Below are 21,778 nucleotides of genomic sequence, written 5' to 3'. Positions count from 1 at the left end.
TAACGTCCTATTAACAGCCAGAACTGAGGATTGGTTTGTTTTGTTTAACGTCCTATTAACAGCCAGAACTGAGGACCAGAACTGAGGATTGGTTTGTTTTGTTTAACGTCCTATTAACAGCCAGCACTGAGGATTGGTTTGTTTTATTTAACGTCCTATTAACAGTCAGACTGAGGATTGGTTTGTTTTGTTTAACGTCCTATTAACAGCCAGAACTGAGGATTGGTTTGTTTTGTTTAACGTCCTATTAACAGCCAGAACTGAGGATTGGTTTGTTTTGTTTAACGTCCTATTAACAGCCAGAACTGAGGATTGGTTTGCTTTGTTTAACGTCCTATTAACAGCCAGAACTGAGGATTGGTTTGCTTTGTTTAACGTCCTATTAACAGCCAGAACTGAGGATTGGTTTGCTTTGTTTAACGTCCTATTAACAGCCAGAACTGAGGATTGGTTTGCTTTGTTTAACGTCCTATTAACAGCCAGAACTGAGGATTGGTTTGTTTTGTTTAACGTCCTATTAACAGCCAGAACTGAGGATTGGTTTGCTTTGTTTAACGTCCTATTAACAGCCAGAACTGAGGATTGGTTTGCTTTGTTTAACGTCCTATTAACAGCCAGAACTGAGGATTGGTTTGCTTTGTTTAACGTCCTATTAACAGTCAGAACTGAGGATTGGTTTGTTTTGTTTAAAGTCCTATTAACAGCCAGAACTGAGGATTGGTTTGTTTTGTTTAACGTCCTATTAACAGCCAGACTGAGGATTGGTTTGTTTTGTTTAACGTCCTATTAACAGCCAGAACTGAGGATTAGTTTGTTTTGTTTAACGTCCTATTAACAGCCAGACTGAGGATTGGTTAGCTTTGTTTAATGTCCTATTAACAGCCAGAACTGAGGATTGGTTTGTTTTGTTTAACGTCCTATTAACAGCCAGAACTGAGGAAGCTGGGCATGTGATTGTTTGATTTTGTTTACTGTAAATCACTTATATTTCGCGTGGGATTTATTTTCGCGTTAATTTGTGAGGAGAGTCAAATGCGAATTCAAATCCTTCGCGAATATTTGTATAAGAATGACAAGAATACTAAGTGGCGTCCATTTTGAATCTACCGTAATCTTCAGTTGGTGAGCAAACATCGCCGTTAAAGTAATGATAGAGTGATAGATTATATACTTATATCAGAGTGTGTTTTTATATCACAAAACACTAAAATTTCACACACAAAAAACTGCCACTGAACACTGATATTGTGGTTGAACTCACACTTAAATAACTTCTAGACGACGTTTTACATGTAGTTAATTTAAGTACAATAGGTACGGTCCCAAGGATCCCGGATGGTCACCCGGAATACGTCCTACTTTATTACCCACGCTGTTGTAAGTTATGTAAGGTTTCATGTATATATAGCACTTCACATCGCTTGATTCTCGAAAAGATATTTACCATAACAAAATTGAAATCAAACAAATTATTTATTTAATTCAAACATTCAGAGCAAATAATCGCCTGGAGTATAAATCATTTGCAATAGACTGTCCCAAGAACTGTTTATCGGTATCACTGTATACACACGTACGTTAATTACAATGTACGTTAACTCACAACCTATTGTAGTCACGTCATCTTCCAGGCATTCTTAATGAGCCGTGGGTTTTGTTCAATGTCTGATACCGCCTTTGTAAGCCATTTAGCATGTATACAGGTACAGTAAATACAATTCAGTATGTCCAGACACCGATATCACATGATTGAATCACATGACTTTTCTTGTACCGTCACATGACTCTCATAAACAAAATGGCTACCAACATGGAAATATCGCCGACCTGTTAACGTCATTCGCGAATTTAAAGTCATTTTGAGATCAGAATTCGCAAATTATGTATTCGCGAATAAGTCAAATTAGGTGAGTTCATGAAATTAAGTACCTGCGAAATATAAGTGATTTACAGTATATGTATATTCCATGTTCCAACAGCTCTTTATTGGTTAAATACTTGTTTTTCAACCTACAGATTCTATATATGGACTGTGGGTTAGAAATATGTACCCTGTCCCTGTGTTGACTGTTTGTTGTGAGTTAATATTTAGCTGTCAGATTCACTATACTGTAATTATTATAGATATGCTGATATAAAACATTGAATTCAATTAATACATTAACTATAAAAATATTCAGCATTAACATACAAATGTATGTCTTGAGTACAAGAATGAAATTTTTTGTCAGGCAATGGAATATGGTATCACTGAAAAATGTCAAGGTGACCTTTGTGTGATGAACTGCTGAGCTGTATCATACTATATCGTACTGCTGAGCTGTATTATACTATATCGTTCTGTCGAGCTCTATCATACTATGTCGTTCTGTCGAGCTCTATCATACTATATGATATGTCGTTCTATCGAGCTCTTATCATTGATCGCTCTTGACCATCAAGTATTATATACATATATACAGGCAAGTGAGAATTACTACCAGGTCAGGTTCAACCCAGCATATTAATTAATTCAATCCTGAACATTTCCTTCACTGGTTAATCAATGCCAGTAAATTTGGCTTCGATGACAACATACATGTATATTTTCTTCTATCATACAAGTACGTTATCACACATGTTTAGAATTAAAATGAAATAACAATATTAAAATATCAAATGTTTTAAAATATATGAAAAAAAAAATGAAATATAATATCAGTAAGACCAGATTTATTATTAATTCAGCATTTTTTATGTATTAACTAACCAACTAAAACTTATACTGTGTAATATATCATTAAACATTATACACTGAGTCATTTATAAAACGTCAATGATTTGACAATGACTTAAGAGTTGGTGTAAAAAATAAGTTTAGTCTTATCTTTGTGACCTCATATGTTATCATGTCTAGTGTTTAATTTTCATCAATTTAATTTGAAACTGAAGTAGAAAACTAGTTTGTTGCGAGTTAATATAGCTGTCAGATTTCTTCCTTTTAGCTAGAGTTAGAGAAATAAACATTAGCCATTTGTTGCGGAAGCTGTTTTTTTTTTATTATACACTGATCAAACTACACTTAATCACCTTACATCTAAATGAATGGAAGCTTTGCCTCATGAATATATTCATCAAATATGAATCATTCATTAGAATACATATTTGTGAATAAAGAGGTAGGGATCATCTGGTACCTATAATAGAAGGGACAGTGTACAGTCTCCTTCAGGTATTCCTGTAAATAATCATGTGGATATTTGTGTTTTAAACTGCAAGTGAAGTGTCTCAACAATTAATTCTGATCATTGAAGATGAGTTATGCAGCACCAACCTTGTATAAACTTATCAACGAAAATACACCTCTGTGATTCATTAAATTAGCCTCCATCTTGATTTTCAATAACATCATTTTTTATTTTCATTGAGAGTTAATTGGTGTCTTATTTACACCCTTCCTAAAAAAATAATGGATGTCTTTCCACTATCATGCCAGAAAAAAAACAAGTTCAATGTATATGTAGGGAAATCTTCTTTTTATGTTATAAATATTTTTTCTATAAGGCAGAAATCTTGACTTAAAAGTCCTTCCTTGAAAATGACAAAAAAGACCTTCAGGGTATATATATAGGCACCAGCAGTATAGGGTCAGTAGGGTTAGAGGAAACACAGATACTTTTTTTAGGCCTCAACATTTTGAAAATGTACCTGAATAATGTTAATGATATATACATGTACATGTACAGTGAAATGTTAATTAATATATCAAAACCTTCTCTGAGCTAGCTGTATGTATATCAGTATGTACACTTGATATATTTATACAATCATTAATCTTGCATCATATTGAAAGATTCAGATTAAGACTGTAAGGTCCATTTTTAATGCTATGTAAAACTTATCTGTAGACTTTATAAACACTGTAATCATACTGAGGCTATTATATAAGATTTCGTCATTCATTAATCAATGTCTTGATCCCAGACACCGTAGGTATATAGTATACACACGTGAGTCGACTACCCAAAATTTACAAAACCTTCTCACCATGACACTCAACTTTTAATCCAATCACAAATAAATAAACAACCTATACAAAAGCAGTGAACGGTGAAATTTCAACAAGATTCAACAACCTTGAAAATATTTGCTTATGTAAATAAACATGTGGATATGTCAATTGCAATCTTTATGCCTTTAGGACTGATCTTTAAATTCTGTTAATGGCAAAGATAAACAAGTGGAACACAACGTCGGAGTGTGTAACCTACAGGGTAGACTGACATAGAGGCAAACACTGCTTACTTTAAATAGATCCTGTATATAATACACAAATTAAACAATACACTTACCTATTCTTATAATTATGTATTGTGTAATTATTCATGCAATGTATTATAAATGTAATATCTTTCCCAGATTTTTTAACTTCTAATCCATGTTTTTGCACACCTATTTGTTTATGATAATCTTAAAGTGTTGATGAATGACAAATTATAAATATCTGGTACAGGTGTAATTACCTGATACATGTGTAATTATCTAGTAAAAGTGTAATTACCTGGTACAGGTGTAAATATTTGATAAAGGTTAAATACCTGGTACAGGTGTAAATATCTGATACAGGTGTAAATATCTGATACAGGTGTGAATACCTGGTACAGGTATAAATATCTGATAAAGGTGTAAATACCTGGTACAGGTGTAAATATCGGATACAGGTGTAAATATCTGGTACAGGTGTTATCTGGCTGGTACAGGTGTAATTACCTCGTACAGGTGTAATTATCTCGTACAGGTGTAAATACCTAGTACAGGTGTAAATATCTGGTAAAGGTGTAAATACCTGGTACAGGTGTAAATATCTGATAAAGGTATAATTACCTGGTACCTGTGTAATTCCCTGGTACAGGTGTAATTATCTGGTTCAGGTGTAAATACCTGGTACAGGTGTAAATATCTGGTTCAGGTGTAAATACCTAGTACAGGTGTAAATATCTGGTTCAGGTGTAAATACCTGGTACAGGTGTAAATATCTGATAAAGGTGTCAACAAGAATGCTGACAATCTTTTTGTGATGTTATCTGGTAATTACCACAGCTAGAGTATATGTGAACCTCTCTTGTGACAAGGTGCTGTAACATTCCACCGAGTAATACATGTAGATCTCTTATTCTGTATGAAGCTATACTGGTCCCAGGCTAACATCTTCCCGAGGTGTTTGTGCATCTCTTGTGACAAAAAATTGTGACCTGGTACAATATAGGTACTAGATCAGTACCCGAGGGAATAGTTGTGTACCTCTTGTGACATGTGACCTGGTACAATATAGGTACTAGATCAGTACCCGAGAGAATAGTTGTGTATCTCTTGTGACATGTGACCTGGTACAATATAGGTACTAGATCAGTACCCGAGAGAATAGTTGTGTATCTCTTGTGACATGTGACCTGGTACAATATAGGTACTAGATCAGTACCCAAGGGAATAGTTGTGTATCTCTTGTGACATGTGACCTGGTACAATATAGGTACTAGATCAGTACCCGAGAGAATAGTTGTGTATCTCTTGTGACATGTGACCTAGCTGGTACAATATAGGTACTAGAAATCGATCAGTACCAGAGGGAATATATCTGTAAATGTGACGTGCAACTAAACAAACTTACGTAGGTACCATAGTAGACTGGCCCCCTCTCTCTAGAATATTAAAATTATAAATAAAATTGAGCTTTATGATTTTGATCCCTAGCTGTCTGATTCTAAGTTTCAAACTAGGGGCAGATAATTTAGTATTAGAATTTAGCTTGGCAATTCTTAACAAAACAACTTAGGGTCTGGTGGCCAGTCTAGTACTGTAGGTACCGGTAGATCAGTACCCAAGGGAATTTGTGTATCTGTTAATGTGACGTGCGACTAGACATACCTACGTAGGTATGGTAGGTACCGGTAGATCAGTACCCCAGGGAATTTGTGAATCTGTTAATGTGACGTGCGACTAGACATACCTACGTAGGTATGGTAGGTACCGGTAGATCAGTACCCCAGGGAATATTTGTGTATCTGTTAATGTGACGTGCGACTAGACATACCTACGTAGGTACTATACGGTAGGTACCGGTAGATCAGTACCCGAGGGAATATTTGTGTATCTGTTAATGTGATGTTCGACCTCAGGTGTGACTGTCATATCCTAGTAGGTCTCATTATAGTGGAGGACAACTACAATTCTTATAAACACATGTACAGAAACATAATTATACATATTGTTTATTAATCTTTGAGCAGGGGCCTGTCCCTCACTGATTTTTTACATAATGGATCTATTCTGTTGCATTTAACTGAAACTGTGATATCAATAATTTACAAATGATACTTATTTACTGAAATCAATAATTTACAAAATGTTACATTAAATTCCATCGTCAGGAAATTGAAACTTTGCTGAATTCAAGGTCTAAAAAGATCATGATTTGAGTCAACCATTTTGGTAAAAATGTAACCCGTTTCTCAAATTGTACATTCAGACTATAAGTGTTAACCTCAGAACTTTGTGTACTTGATACACGACATCTATCGAATCGCTGATCCCATGAATCACAGGTGGACATGACTCACTGAACAGATCAAGATGGATGACTAGTGAACTCACTGTAAAACTCTGACAGATTATCTTGGAATAGATTATGTAATTATAAAAGAAAGCACTTTCTCTTCGCTCATGCATCACTAGAAACAAAGCCTAATTTATTTTATCTTTAATCTTGATATAAATTACAAAATCTTTTGATAATTAAATAGATAATAAGATGTAATTTAAATATTCAGTGATGTCATTTAATCAGACATTTTTAATGATACCAGTTAAAAAATTCCAATTAAACTGTCATAACATGCAAATTGACGTCAATGCACATATAATTATCCACATGCATGTTACATACTACCACGGTGACGTCGTACCTGTCTGTATATCTAATTTATATAAATTTAACAGGTAATAAAAAACCTCATACTTCTAATTATTTGATAGCTGGGCACATCTTTGAAAAGTCTCAAAATGAAATATCTTTCAGTGTCAGAATTACTTATCAGACCTCATAATGTGTCATGCTCTTTTAAAACTATCCCATCACATTGTTTCAAAGAAATGCTTATCAACAATTACATGTACAATGTATATATAATTATGTCATCTTTCACAAACCTTTAATTTTTGTCTAAAGCCACACAAACCAATTTTTTTCCAATATGGCACCCCATATATAAATATCTATTATTATCACAATTATAAAAATCAACACCTGATTGTTTTAATCATAATTTCTAATCATTAATATTGAAGGGAGATAACTCTACTCACAAAAATAAACTTCACTCTCCACAAAAATACACTAACTCATGAAATCATTGACACAAATTATCATATTTATTTGCATAAAGCAGTGTTTCTGATTACTTCCTTAATTACCTCAAAAAATGAAGTTTTCATAAACAGAATTATCGTACAAACGGAAATACAGAACAGGATTATATAAATGTACATACTGCGGTTATCATGCAATTGCAAGTTAGAAAGACATTGGATGATTATATTATAATGATAATAAAATAGTTCATGTTTAAACATTATCATGCAAAAATCTTAAATTTGTGAGTCTGGAATATTTGATATTTTTGTTTGACAATTCAAAGTTTAAAAACCCAAAGTCTGGTTGAATCATATAGATACAAAATGAATTTTCTACCCAAATTCCAAAACCTAAGTTCTGATTCAAAACTCATGCAGCAAATAAATCATCAATTATTGTTGATGTAATTTGTATAATGATACTGGTAGGAACCACACAGAGAATCATTAAGTATAAGGAACCACACAGAGAATCATTAAGTAGTAAAGAACCACACAGAGAATCATTAAGTATAAGGAACCACACAGAGAATCATTAAGTATAAGGAACCACACAGAGAATCATTAAGTAGTAATTATATATAAGGAACCACACAGAGAATCATTAAGTATAAGGAACCACACAGAGTATCATTAAGTAGTAAGGAACCACACAGAGAATCATTAAGTAGTAAGGAACCACACAGAGAATCATTAAGTATAAGGAACCACACAGAGAATCATTAAGTAGTAAGGAACCACACAGAGAATCATTAAGTAGTAAGGAACCACACAGAGAATCATTAAGTATAAGGAACCACACAGAGAATCATTAAGTATAAGGAACCACACAGAGAATCATTAAGTAGTAAGGAACCACACAGAGTATCATTAAGTATAAGGAACCACACAGAGTATCATTAAGTAGTAAGGAACCACACAGAGAATCATTAAGTAGTAAGGAACCACACAGAGAATCATTAAGTAGTAAGGAACCACACAGAGAATCATTAAGTAGTAAGGAACCACACAGAGAATCATTAAGTAGTAAGGAACCACACAGAGAATCATTAAGTAGTAAGGAACCACACAGAGAATCATTAAGTAGTAAGGAACCACACAGAGAATCATTAAGTAGTAAGGAACCACACAGAGAATCATTAAGTAGTAATATAAGGAACCACACAGAGAATCATTAAGTAGTAAGGAACCACACAGAGAATCATTAAGTAGTAAGGAACCACACAGAGAATCATTAAGTAGTAAGGAACCACACAGAGAATCATTAAGTAGTAATATAAGGAACCACACAGAGAATCATTAAGTAGTAAGGAACCACACAGAGAATCATTAAGTAGTAATTATATATAAGGAACCACACAGAGAATCATTAAGTAGTAAGGAACCACACAGAGAATCATTAAGTAGTAAGGAACCACACAGAGAATCATTAAGTAGTAAGGAACCACACAGAGAATCATTAAGTACAAGGAACCACACAGAGAATCATTAAGTAGTAAGGAACCACACAGAGAATCATTAAGTAGTAAGGAACCACACAGAGAATCATTAAGTATAAGGAACCACACAGAGAATCATTAAGTAGTAATTATATATAAGGAACCACACAGAGAATCATTAAGTATAAGGAACCACACAGAGAATCATTAAGTAGTAAGGAACCACACAGAGAATCATTAAGTATAAGGAACCACACAGAGAATCATTAAGTATAAGGAACCACACAGAGAATCATTAAGTAGTAAGGAACCACACAGAGAATCATTAAGTATAAGGAACCACACAGAGAATCATTAAGTAGTAAGGAACCACACAGAGAATCATTAAGTATAATTAAGGAACCACACAGAGTATCATTAAGTATAAGGAACCACACAGAGTATCATTAAGTATAAGGAACCACACAGAGTATCATTAAGTATAAGGAACCACACAGAGAATCATTAAGTAGTAAGGAACCACACAGAGAATCATTAAGTAGTAATTATATATAAGGAACCACACAGAGAATCATTAAGTTAAGTACCCGTAAATTCTCACCAAACAACATTACCGTAAATCCTCACCAAACAACATTACCGTAAATTCTCACCAAACAACATTACCGTAAATCCTCACCAAACAACGTTACCGTAAATTCTCACCAAACAACGTTACCGTAAATCCTCACCAAACAACATTACCGTAAATCCTCACCAAACAACGTTACCGTAAATTCTCACCAAACAACATTACCGTAAATCCTCACCAAACAACATTACCGTAAATTCTCACCAAACAACGTTACCGTAAATCCTCACCAAACAACATTACCAGAGGTACTGATGTAGAACATTAACCATTAAATCAACTGTTTCAACTCTCCAACACATATACCAGTCAAGGTGCATGCTAATACTCGAACTTAACCAAGGAAGCTTTTCATTGTAAAAGGTGACTTTGACATATATATGTAATGTAATGCTGTACACAATGTATCAACTACGTATCACACATGATATATTCAATTATTTCCTAGCTAAAGACCTTGAGTAGGTTCACCGTCAAAACCAATTATTACTGTGAAAATCTTTTACACAATATCAGAAATAAGTATTGGAATACAACGTACACAAGAACATGGTATCATAACTCTATAGTGAACAAATTTAGGTTTTAACTTTACAAACATCTACACTACAGGTATATAGGTAGTGATATGAACTACAAATCTACAGGTAGTGACAGGAACTACACTACAAGTCTACAGGTAGTGACAGGAACTACAAGTCTACAGGTAGTGACAGGAACTACACTACAAATCTACAGGTAGTGACAGGAACTACACTACAGGTATATATGTAGTGACAGGAACTACACTACAAGTCTACAGGTAGTGACAGGAACTACACTACAAGTCTACAGGTAGTGACAGGAACTACAAGTCTACAGGTAGTGACAGGAACTACACTACAAATCTACAGGTAGTGACAGGAACTACAAATCTACAGGTAGTGACAGGAACTACAAGTCTACAGGTAGTGACAGGAACTACACTACAAGTCTACAGGTAGTGACAGGAACTACAAATCTACAGGTAGTGACAGGAACTACAAGTCTACAGGTAGTGACAGGAACTACAAATCTACAGGTAGTGACAGGAACTACACTACAAGTCTACAGGTAGTGACAGGAACTACAAGTCTACAGGTAGTGACAGGAACTACACTACAAATCTACAGGTAGTCACAGGAACTACACTACAGGTATATATGTAGTGACAGGAACTACACTACAAGTCTACAGGTAGTGACAGGAACTACACTACAAGTCTACAGGTAGTGACAGGAACTACACTACAAGTCTACAGGTAGTGACAGGAACTACACTACAAATCTACAGGTAGTGACAGGAACTACACTACGAATCTTCAGGTAGTGACAGGAACTACGTATATCACCACAAGTCTACAGGTAGTGACAGGAACTACACCACAAGTCTACAGGTAGTGACAGGAACTACACCACAAGTCTACAGGTAGTGACAGGAACTACACCACAAGTCTACAGGTAGTGACAGGAACTACACTACAAATCTACAGGTAGTGACAGGAACTACACCACAAGTCTACAGGTAGTGACAGGAACTACACCACAAGTCTACAGATAGTCACAGGAACTACACTACAGGTATATAGGTAGTGACAGGAACTACACCACAAGTATACAGGTAGTGACAGGAACTACACTACAAGTCTACAGGTAGTGACAGGAACTACGTATATCACCACAAGTCTACAGGTAGTGACAGGAACTACGTATATCACCACAAGTCTACAGGTAGTGACAGGAACTACGTATATCACCACAAGTCTACAGGTAGTGACAGGAACTACACCACAAGTCTACAGGTAGTGACAGGAACTACACCACAAGTATACAGGTAGTGACAGGAACTACACCACAAGTCTACAGGTAGTGACAGGAACTACACTACAAGTCTACAGGTAGTCACAGGAACTACACCACAAGTATACAGGTAGTGACAGGAACTACACTACAAGTCTACAGGTAGTGACAGGAACTACACCACAAGTCTACAGGTAGTGACAGGAACTACACCACAAGTCTACAGGTAGTGACAAGAACTACACCACAAGTCTACAGATAGTCACAGGAACTACACCACAAGTCTACAGGTAGTGACAGGAACTACACTACAAATCTACAGGCAGTGACAGGAACTCCAAGTCTACAGGTAGTCATAGGATTACTACACTACAAGTCTACAGGTAGTGACAGGAACTACACCACAAGTCTACAGGTAGTGACAGGAACTACACTACAAGTCTACAGGTAGTGACAGGAACTACAACACAAGTCTACAGGTAGTGACAGGAACTACACCACAAGTCTACAGGTAGTGACAGGAACTACACCACAAGTCTACAGGTAGTGACAGGAACTACACCACAAGTCTACAGGTAGTGACAGGAACTATACCACAAGTCTACAGGTAGTGACAGGAACTACACTACAAGTCTACAGGTAGTGACAGGAACTACACCACAAATCTACAGGTAGTCATAGGAACTACACTACAAGTCTACAGGTAGTCACAGGAACTACACCACAAATCTACAGGTAGTGACAGGAACTACACCACAAGTCTACAGGTAGTGACAGGAACTACACCACAAGTCTACAGGTAGTGACAGGAACTATACCACAAGTCTACAGGTAGTGACAGGAACTACACTACAAGTCTACAGGTAGTGACAGGAACTACACCACAAATCTACAGGTAGTCATAGGAACTACACTACAAGTCTACAGGTAGTCACAGGAACTACACCACAAATCTACAGGTAGTGACAGGAACTACACTACAAGTCTACAGGTAGTGACAGGAACTACAACACAAATCTACAGGTAGTGACAGGAACTACACCACAAGTCTACACTGGTAGTCACAGGAACTACAAGTCTACATGTAGTGACAGGAACTACACTACAAATCTACAGGCAGTGACAGGAACTACAAGTCTACAGGTAGTCATAGGATTACTACACTACAAGTCTACAGGTAGTGACAGGAACTACACTACAAGTCTACAGGTAGTGACAGGAACTACACTACAAGTCTACAGGTAGTGACAGGAACTACACCACAAGTCTACAGGTAGTGACAGGAACTACACCACAAGTCTACAGGTAGTCACAGGAACTACACTACAAGTCTACAGGTAGTGACAGGAACTACAAGTCTACAGGTAGTCATAGGATTACTACACTACACGTCTACAGGTAGTGACAGGAACTACACTACAAGTCTACAGGTAGTCATAGGAACTACACTTCAAGTCAAAATGTAGTCATAGGAAATACACCACACGTCTACAGGTAGTCTGCTGGAGATCGACCTTCAAATCTTTACATGATATGATTCATGATTCAGTTTGACCACAATGTTACAAAATTTAAGCAACTTTTTGAGAAAAAAAAATATATTTTCCACCATGCTACCAGCTGAGCTGGAGATACTGAATTAGAGCAGATTTTGTACAGTGTTCACACTACTTATATTTAAACTGAATTTAAAATTCAGCAAAATGTTAATCGTACATGTTTGATAGTATTCCCAGATCTTACATGTGATAAAAAGATCGGTACCAAATGTGGTCCTATAAAACTAATACACTTCCAATACACCTGGATTTGTCTTCATTATTCACTTCACTGCAATCATCACGCGACCCCCACTTTAAACGTTTCCGCTACTGTATAAAGATTCCTTTATCAATTCAGGAACATAACATATAGAGTACATTAAATTGATGGAAATGAACGGGAGAAAATCAGACTTCATTATTAATTGATTATTAATTGATTTCCCCAAACTTGTTATAATAGTTTTCATGGAAGCACTACAATTCGACCTAATAAGTACACTGTACATGTACACTTACTTACAAAAATATGTACAAAAGGGATGTTTGATAAAACCATGTACAGCGAAAACTTTCTTTATGAAATCTGGGTGTGAAAAACAGCTTTTTTATTTCATTTATGTATCTTTATATTGTGAGAACAAAACTCTTTGGTTTAAAAATGGAAATAGTGAAGATTAAATGAACAGATCAGTGACGTATGAAACTTTGTATACATTTTAATTATCACACTAGTACTGATCCCACTCTTTTCCTGAAAAGGTGGGGGTGAGCTTATAGGGGAAGGTGTGGTCATTAGGAAAACTACAGTATTGTTAATTTGGTCAGTTCCAACACACCTCTCCGCCTCTGCTGTCTTGTCTATATATAACCTTATAAATCTATTTTAAAAAGTGAAATTTCTCCACCTTAATTATAACCTACCCTGTCTTTATCTGGCGTGCTAACAGAAACACATTATTATATTTTTAGGCCTTAACCAGTACCTATAACAGTACATTGTATATACTAGCTACTTGTTGAAAACGTCCTTCCTTTAAATGTATTAAAGGTAGCCAGGTATAACAGAACTAGAGACTTGTCTGTCCCTTGGGGGTATTACAAATAATAACAGTATTGAGTAATAGGTATTTGAGGATGGGAGGCCCAGAGGTTATATATGTATACTTGACTGTATATATATACCTACTGTTTCTTAGTATACTGTATTCCACAAAATGCACTTATAAATTTCATATGGATTTTACAAAGATACATTGGACTTTAAATTAAACTACAGTTAGTTTAATTTACAAGTAGGTTTAATTTGTACAAGTATATATTTCCAGAGCACATCACACTTTTAATCATCTTTGGTTATAACAATGATAATTACCAACTAAACTACAAAAGAATCTTTTCTTACTTAATTATAACAGCAACGAAAGGAATATAAAACAACACTTATAAATATACAATGTATGTATAATATACAATGTATATATACACAATATATATATAACCATACACATTGTATGGGTACACTTTTATATACAATGTATGTATAATATACAACACTTATAAATATACAATGTATGTATAATATACAATGTATATATACACAATATATATATAACCATACACATTGTATGGGTACACTTTTATATACAATGTATGTATAATATACAACACTTATAAATATACAATGTATGTATAATATACAATGTATATATAATATACAATGTATGTATAATATACAACACTTATAAATATACAATGTATGTATAATATACAATGTATGTATAATATACAATGTATGTATAATATACAACACTTATAAATATACAATGTATGTATAATATACAATGTATGTATAATATACAATGTATGTATAATATACAACACTTATAAATATACAATGTATGTATAATATACAATGTATATATAATATACAACACTTATAAATATGCAATGTATGTATAATATACAATGTATGTATAATATACAACACTTATAAATATACAATGTATGTATAATATACAATGTATATATAATATACAACACTTATAAATATACAATGTATGTATAATATACAATGTATATATAATATACAACACTTATAAATATACAATGTATGTATAATATACAATGTATGTATAATATACAATGTATGTATAATATACAACACTTATAAATATACAATGTATGTATAATATACAATGTATATATACACAATATATATATAACCATACACATTGTATGCATACACAATATATGTATAAGTACTGGTACACTTTTATATACAATGTATATGTACATAATTATATACGTGTATACACAATGTACATATAAATATATACAATGTAAACTATATAAAATGTATATATATAACTATACACAATGTATATAGATTGAAACTGCTCTATTAAGATAACTTTGGGGTCCGAGTTAAAGTGGTCTTGATAGTGGGCCCCCGGGGTGGACCACATTTTCCTTGGACCAGCAAGAATCATAAATTTGTATGATACCAGTAGAGTATATGTATTTCACATATACCACTTGGAATTTGAAATGTATCATTTTTTAATTAAAGGACCATTGCTTTTAATATATGACCAAACTTTAATAAACCTCGAAACAAATATTAAATTTTAATATTCTAGACAATGGTCATACGCTCCTTCGATTTTCATACCAATTCCAGACCAATAAGCCATGCCAAGATATGACTATAATTCCATATAGACCAGTGCCTCAGGCAGAACTGGCCTGCGAATTACCAACACAATTGATACGACAACTCTCAATTAAATATCTAAATCACTGACAGAATGTTTTAATACCATCCCATGGAAATATTGACAAAGTCATTCAAAATGGGGGCTCCTATTCATCTAATCATCATTACATATGTTAACGTAACTCACACCAGAGTTATGTCCCTTTTTTCATGGTTTGATATGAAGCACATTTTGTTGGGTATAAGATGGTCAATGATCATGAGGATTTCACTAGTGTGGCATATAAGTGGGTCTAACCCTCGACATCGAGAGAGAGAGGATTTCACTGTGACCCCTAAGTGGGTCTAACCCTTGACACCGAGAGAGAGAGGATTTCACTGTGACCCCTAAGTGGGTCTAACCCTTGACACAGAGAGAGAGGATTTTACTGTGACCCCTAAGTGGGTCTAACCCTTGATACAGAGAGAGAGAATTTCACTGTGACCCCTAAGTGGGTCTAACCCTTGACACCGAAATAGAGGATGTCACTATGACCCCCAAGTGGGTCTAACCTTTGACACAGAGAGAGAGAGAGGATTTCACTGTGACCCCTAAGTGGGTCTACCCTAAACACCAAGAGAGAGAGAGGATTTCAATGTGACCCCTAAGTGGGTCTAACCCTTGACATCGAGTGAGAGGATTTCACTGTGGCCCCTAAGTGGGTCTAACCCTCGACATCGAGTGAGAGGATTTCACTGTGACCCCTAAGTGGGTCTAACCCTTGACACAGAGAGAGAGGATTTCACTGTGGCCCCTAAGTGGGTCTAACCCTTGATACAGAGAGAGAGAATTTCACTGTGACCCCTAAGTGGGTCTAACCCCTGACACAGAGAGAGAGGATTTCACTGTGACCCCTAAGTGGGTCTAACCCTTGACACCGAGAGAGAGGATTTCACTGTGACCCCTAATTAGTTGGTAATTGTACCCTTGACACAGAGAGAGAGGATTTCACTATGGTGCCTGATTGGGTCTAACCTTTGACACAGAGAGAGAGGATTTCACTGTGACCCCTAAGTGGGTCTAACCTTTGACACTGAGAGAGAGGATTTCACTGTGACCCCTAAGTGGGTCTAACCCTTGACACTGAGTGAGAGGATTTTACTGTGACCCCTAAGTGGGTCTAACCCTTGACATCGAGAGAGAGAGGATTTCACTGTGGCCCCTAAGTGGGTCTAACCCCTGACACTGAGAGAGAGGATTTCACTGTGACCCCTAAGTGGGTCTAACCCTTGACATCGAGTGAGAGGATTTCACTGTGACCCCTAAGTGGGTCTAACCCTCGACACAGAGAGAGAGGATGTCACTGTGACCCCTAAGTGGGTCTAACCCTCGACACCGAGTGAGAGGATTTCACTGTGACCCCTAAGTGGGTCTAACCCTAGACACCGAGAGAGGGGATTTCACTGTGACCCCCAAGTGGGTCTAACCCTAGACACCGAGAGAGAGGATGTCACTGTGGTCCCTAAATGGGTCTAACCCTAGACACCGAGAGAGAGGATGTCACTGTGACCCCTAAATGGGTCTAACCCTAGACACTGAGAGAGAGGATGTCACTGTGACCCCTAAGTGGGTCTAACCCTCGACACAGAGAGAGAGGATTTCACTGTGACCTCTAAATGGGTCTAACCCTAGACACCGAGAGAGAGGATGTCACTGTGGTCCCTAAGTGGGTCTAACCCTCGACACCGAGAGAGAGAGGATTTCACTGTGACCCCTAAATGGGTCTTACCCTAGACACCGAGAGAGAGGATTTCACTGTGACCCCTAAGTGGGTCTAACCTTTGACACTAAGAGGATGTCACTTTGGTGTCTGGGTTGGATTAATACATCATTTAGAATATCCCGGTTGGATTAATACATCATTTAGAATATCCCGGTTGGATTAATACATCATTTAGAATATCCCGGTTGGATTAATTCATCATTTAGAATGGTAACCAAGCTTTCTATCATTATGTTACTAAAAATGCATTAAACAAAGTTTTACTAATTGATATACATGTGTTATGAACTGATTTTGTGTTTATACAGTGGTAAATTGTATACAGAAATATATTCTGTATATAACATAAGTTTATGTAGTATTTATGTACATCATGTAAGAGTGTATGATAGAATAAACACTTTACAGCATAAATTCACAATACAGGTAAGATGTTATATACCATCTCTTGTTATAAATTTAGGCCAGGTTGACCAGGAAATACATAACCTGCTATTTAGCTGTCACAGTTTGTCCTGTTTTATGAATAATTTGTATACACTATATATACTGTGGTTCCTAGCCAGTGGTATAATTATATAGGTAGACAATGGACAGTAGGTGAACATATATATTAACGATTCAGTTCTTACCTGTCAACAGCTCACCATCATAAACTTGTCACAATTGTCCTCTCCTCGATGTAATTTCCCACCGGATTGTCACAGACAGTATCATCTAAGAGGTCAAGGTCGGCCATGTCGCCTTCAATATTGTCTTTGACCCCTTCACAGGTCAAGGTCATTTCTTCTTGGTCCTGATCAGGCTCCGTTTGTTCCTCATGGAATCCAGATTCTGACGACTCGTCGTCAGAGTCACCATTGGTGATACAGAATTTCACATCTTCGTCACGTTTCAGCTCATCAATGTCATTACCAATTTCTAAATCAATAATTCTCTGACAAATCACCTCCATTTTTGCTTCGTGCAGTGCTGGAGAGTCAAGGGTGGGGTCACTGAGTGCATGTTTTAGAGCTTCTTCCTCATCTAACGAATCATCAGTAATCGTTGATTCGTCCTCCTCCTCTACACACTCAAAGCTTTCCTCTGTAGTCTCATGGGCCTCCACAATCGAACCAAGACGCGGTGCTGTGTTCGATTTTGATATTGGTGGTTTGAAGTGTTGACCAGTACTCAAAAACTGTGTCCTTTTTGGCAACACCTGACCTGACTGTGGCAGAGAATTTGTCCTCTGAAGTGTAAGACGAGAATTTTGTCGTCGTGTCTTTTCACGCATAAATTCTTTTAATGCAAAATTTAACTTTTCGTGAAGATGCACTGCCAAAGCTTTCGCCTTGGCTTCAGTTTTACACAAAACAGCATGGCAACGGAGCTCCATTTTCATCTTTTTCCCCTCGTGTCGGTAAACCCAGACAAACACTCGAGGGTACTTTGGATGAGCAATACAATAGGATATTCTATGAGCTCTATATTCCGTAAGTCCTTGTTCTTTCGTAAATGCTTTTAAACCGTAACTTGTAACGGTCAATTTCATTTCAAGCCCTGGGTTTGAACTTCTCACATAATTATTCCATATAACTGCAGCAGGTTTGTCCACACAGCCATCACCTTTCATCATAGCTGTCTGGACGTTTCCCAGGTAACGGACTTTATAAGTCGGCTCCTTTTCACTTATTGACAAATTCCGCTTCCAAGAAAACAAACTCATCCTGGTAGCTGATTTGACTACAAAACTATAAATAGATCTACCTACAAGGGATTGTCATTCAGGTATGTCTACCTGTATATTACCCGAGTGCTGTGTCAATAACTTCAGGAATCTGTCAGAAAATGTTTGAATATATATCTAATCATTGTCTTTGATAATTGTTTATACTGAAAATTATACAATTTTAGGTTGTGACAGTTAAAATGTACGTCTCTTTGACAGTAACTCGGTAACTGTTTGTAGACTAACCTATGTAAAAAGTCTATGTACACACATATAAGTATAATACCGGTGACCTCATTTTACAAACGAAATCAATCCTACCGTCACCTGAGCACACCTGTCCTCTTCAGAGATCGACAATATTCAAGCGTCATTGTTAAATAAAAACTCCGAAATGACAGAAAAATCACAATATTGAAATCCAAGACAGAGCACAAATGTCACAAGAAACTTGCGTTCTTTGAGCTAGCTCACCTGGACTATCGCCATCTTCCCTGTAGTGTGTGTATACATATGCCTTTCTGCAGAGTAGTCAACCGTATCAAATTATACATTACGGACCGAATAGGTTGTGTGTCGACAATATCACATGCTTAGGATACGGCGTTCTGATTGGCTGATTCGGGTCCACTTACCTGTACAAGCGGTTTGGAGTAGCTATTTGAAGAATGCCAAAGGTATTGTATTGGTATATCTTGGTAAAGAATAAAGGACAAAGGCAGTGAGGTGTGACGAAATATTTATAGCACTTCTTCAGGTCATTTGGGCGAGCGATGTTCATATCGATCCAATCAACCATGGGGAACCGATCTAATTATTTTATAAAATGCTGTTTGACCTTGGACCTTCGTTATACTACAGTGAGCCCTGTTAAACTTATCTATATATATAAATATACGTAGAATATTATCGATTTCTGGGGTTTTCTGTTATTACTTATGTTATCGCCTTTCGAATGCTTTCCATTTTATATATATAATATATCAAAAATGTTGAAGGTGACAGAATGCAAGTAATGTAACGCCTTGGGTTGCCAATTACTATTTTTATATATATATATATCTATATATTTAATGTCTGGAAAAATATTAAGATATGTTATACAGGTATATCATACGTGTTACTATACAATGATATTATCAAGGACATATATATACACTGCTATATATATCGCTGTAAATAGATGTTAAACTATATCCAGCACTAACTTTGTCTATCAGACTGTTACCATATTTAGGTATACATGGACGTGTTAAAATAAATTAATTACTTATATAGTGAGTCACTAACGAGGAAACATAAGGGGTTTTCTGGAGATACACGTGGCTGAACATGTACACTATGAGATAATCTTATTATCTCATCGAAAAAAAGGTTATTTCCTTGTTATAAATTATCTCCTGTTAACCTGTGGCTCGATGCTAAAGATTAAATCGATGTTTTAACGTAAACGCGCTGTCGGAATATTTTATAATGCTAGAAAATAATTTAATTTGAAAGAAACAAATACTAAAAAAATACACAGATTGATTTAGGAGGTCGCACATCAGGATTTGATTTGATGCCTTTTATGATTTTGATAAAATATTTTATAATTGTACCCCTCCATTCCCTACCAAATAAACAAACATTCGATATTTAATTTGTGCAAATTCTATATAGATATTGCTGGCGCGGACCTGATTGCGTCACAATAGGTTTGCCTTTTATTAGCCGAACAGGTTGGAATATGTATGAATATTTTATTTAGTCAACAAGGAATGAGCCTAAACAAAGCAGTGGAAATTTCTATCCCAGCAGAACAGCGTACACACTTGTGTATTTATCTAATATAATCCTAGATCCAATGATACTTAATTTCCGCAGTCCACATGCGTTATATACAATATATAGGCGGTCTAATTTCGTATAAGCTGGGGACATTTCCACTAATTTCGTTTGTCCAAACTGACCAAATGATAACGACAGTAGTATAAATAGTTCTTGAAAGGTCCAGAACAGCCAGAAGTTTCCCAATTGTTGCGGATAATTCGTTAAACATGGTGCGCAAAAATCAAAGGATTCCTTCTTTTTTTGTTTTGTTTTTTATTTCCATCCACGTATTTTCGAAACACGTTATATTTTTGATCAATATATTTGGGACATGAAAGTTCTGTCTGTAAATCCGCATCGGTCAGGGAATATTGATAGATCGTGTGAATTTAACGAAAAGATATTTCCAAAATAATAGTACGAAGTATGAAAAACACTAATAAATATACCTAAAATTCTATTAAATTATAAAGCTCGTTTGCAACTTAAAATTAGTAAAAAAAAAAAACACAAACAAACAAACAAAAACACGTCACAGTATGCACGCGTAGTCTTGTCCCCCGAAAAGTGTAGCTGAGCGAAAATAAAATTTCGTTACACTCTCGTAACTATTAATGAAACCCCACTCACTGTAAGTCTGGTTATCAAATGTCGGCATAAGTTATGTGACGTCACCAGAACAGATCCAATTGACAGTGCGGAATTTGACTTTACAATGCAGTTAAACTGTTACGGGTTCAAATGTAGGAGAAACTTAAACTTGAAATGAAAATATCAGTATTAAGCTGCCGTCTTTGGAACGTTATTAACCTATAATTCTCACAGGATTGCAGACTAATTAATCATGACGCGCATTCAATTTGTCTGAAAATTGTAGTACAATAACTTTCCAACAAAGACACTTTAATGTTTAAATAGGGTATCAAAAACATCCAAACCGAGTAACACTGACCAAT

General features: G+C 35.8%; 1 protein-coding gene across 1 annotated transcript in view; it reads right to left on the bottom strand.

The window, feature by feature from the left end:
* The window catches only part of LOC117342828 (protein FAM43A-like), a 60,227-nt gene extending 40,696 nt beyond the window's left edge, over positions 1-19,531 (bottom strand). Inside the window, exon 1 of the mRNA XM_033905090.1 lies at positions 17,932-19,531. Within this exon, the coding sequence (XP_033760981.1) occupies positions 17,949-19,007 (1,059 nt within the window). The 5' untranslated portion in view covers positions 19,008-19,531 and the 3' untranslated portion in view covers positions 17,932-17,948. The remainder of the gene's footprint in view (positions 1-17,931) is intronic.
* Positions 19,532-21,778: the final 2,247 nt, after the last annotated feature.

This window comes from Pecten maximus, chromosome 14, assembly GCF_902652985.1.
Source record: "Pecten maximus chromosome 14, xPecMax1.1, whole genome shotgun sequence".
NCBI lineage: Eukaryota > Metazoa > Mollusca > Bivalvia > Pectinida > Pectinidae > Pecten > Pecten maximus.
Note: the sequence above shows the minus strand (reverse complement) of the source record. Positions and strands in the feature narration are given on the sequence as shown.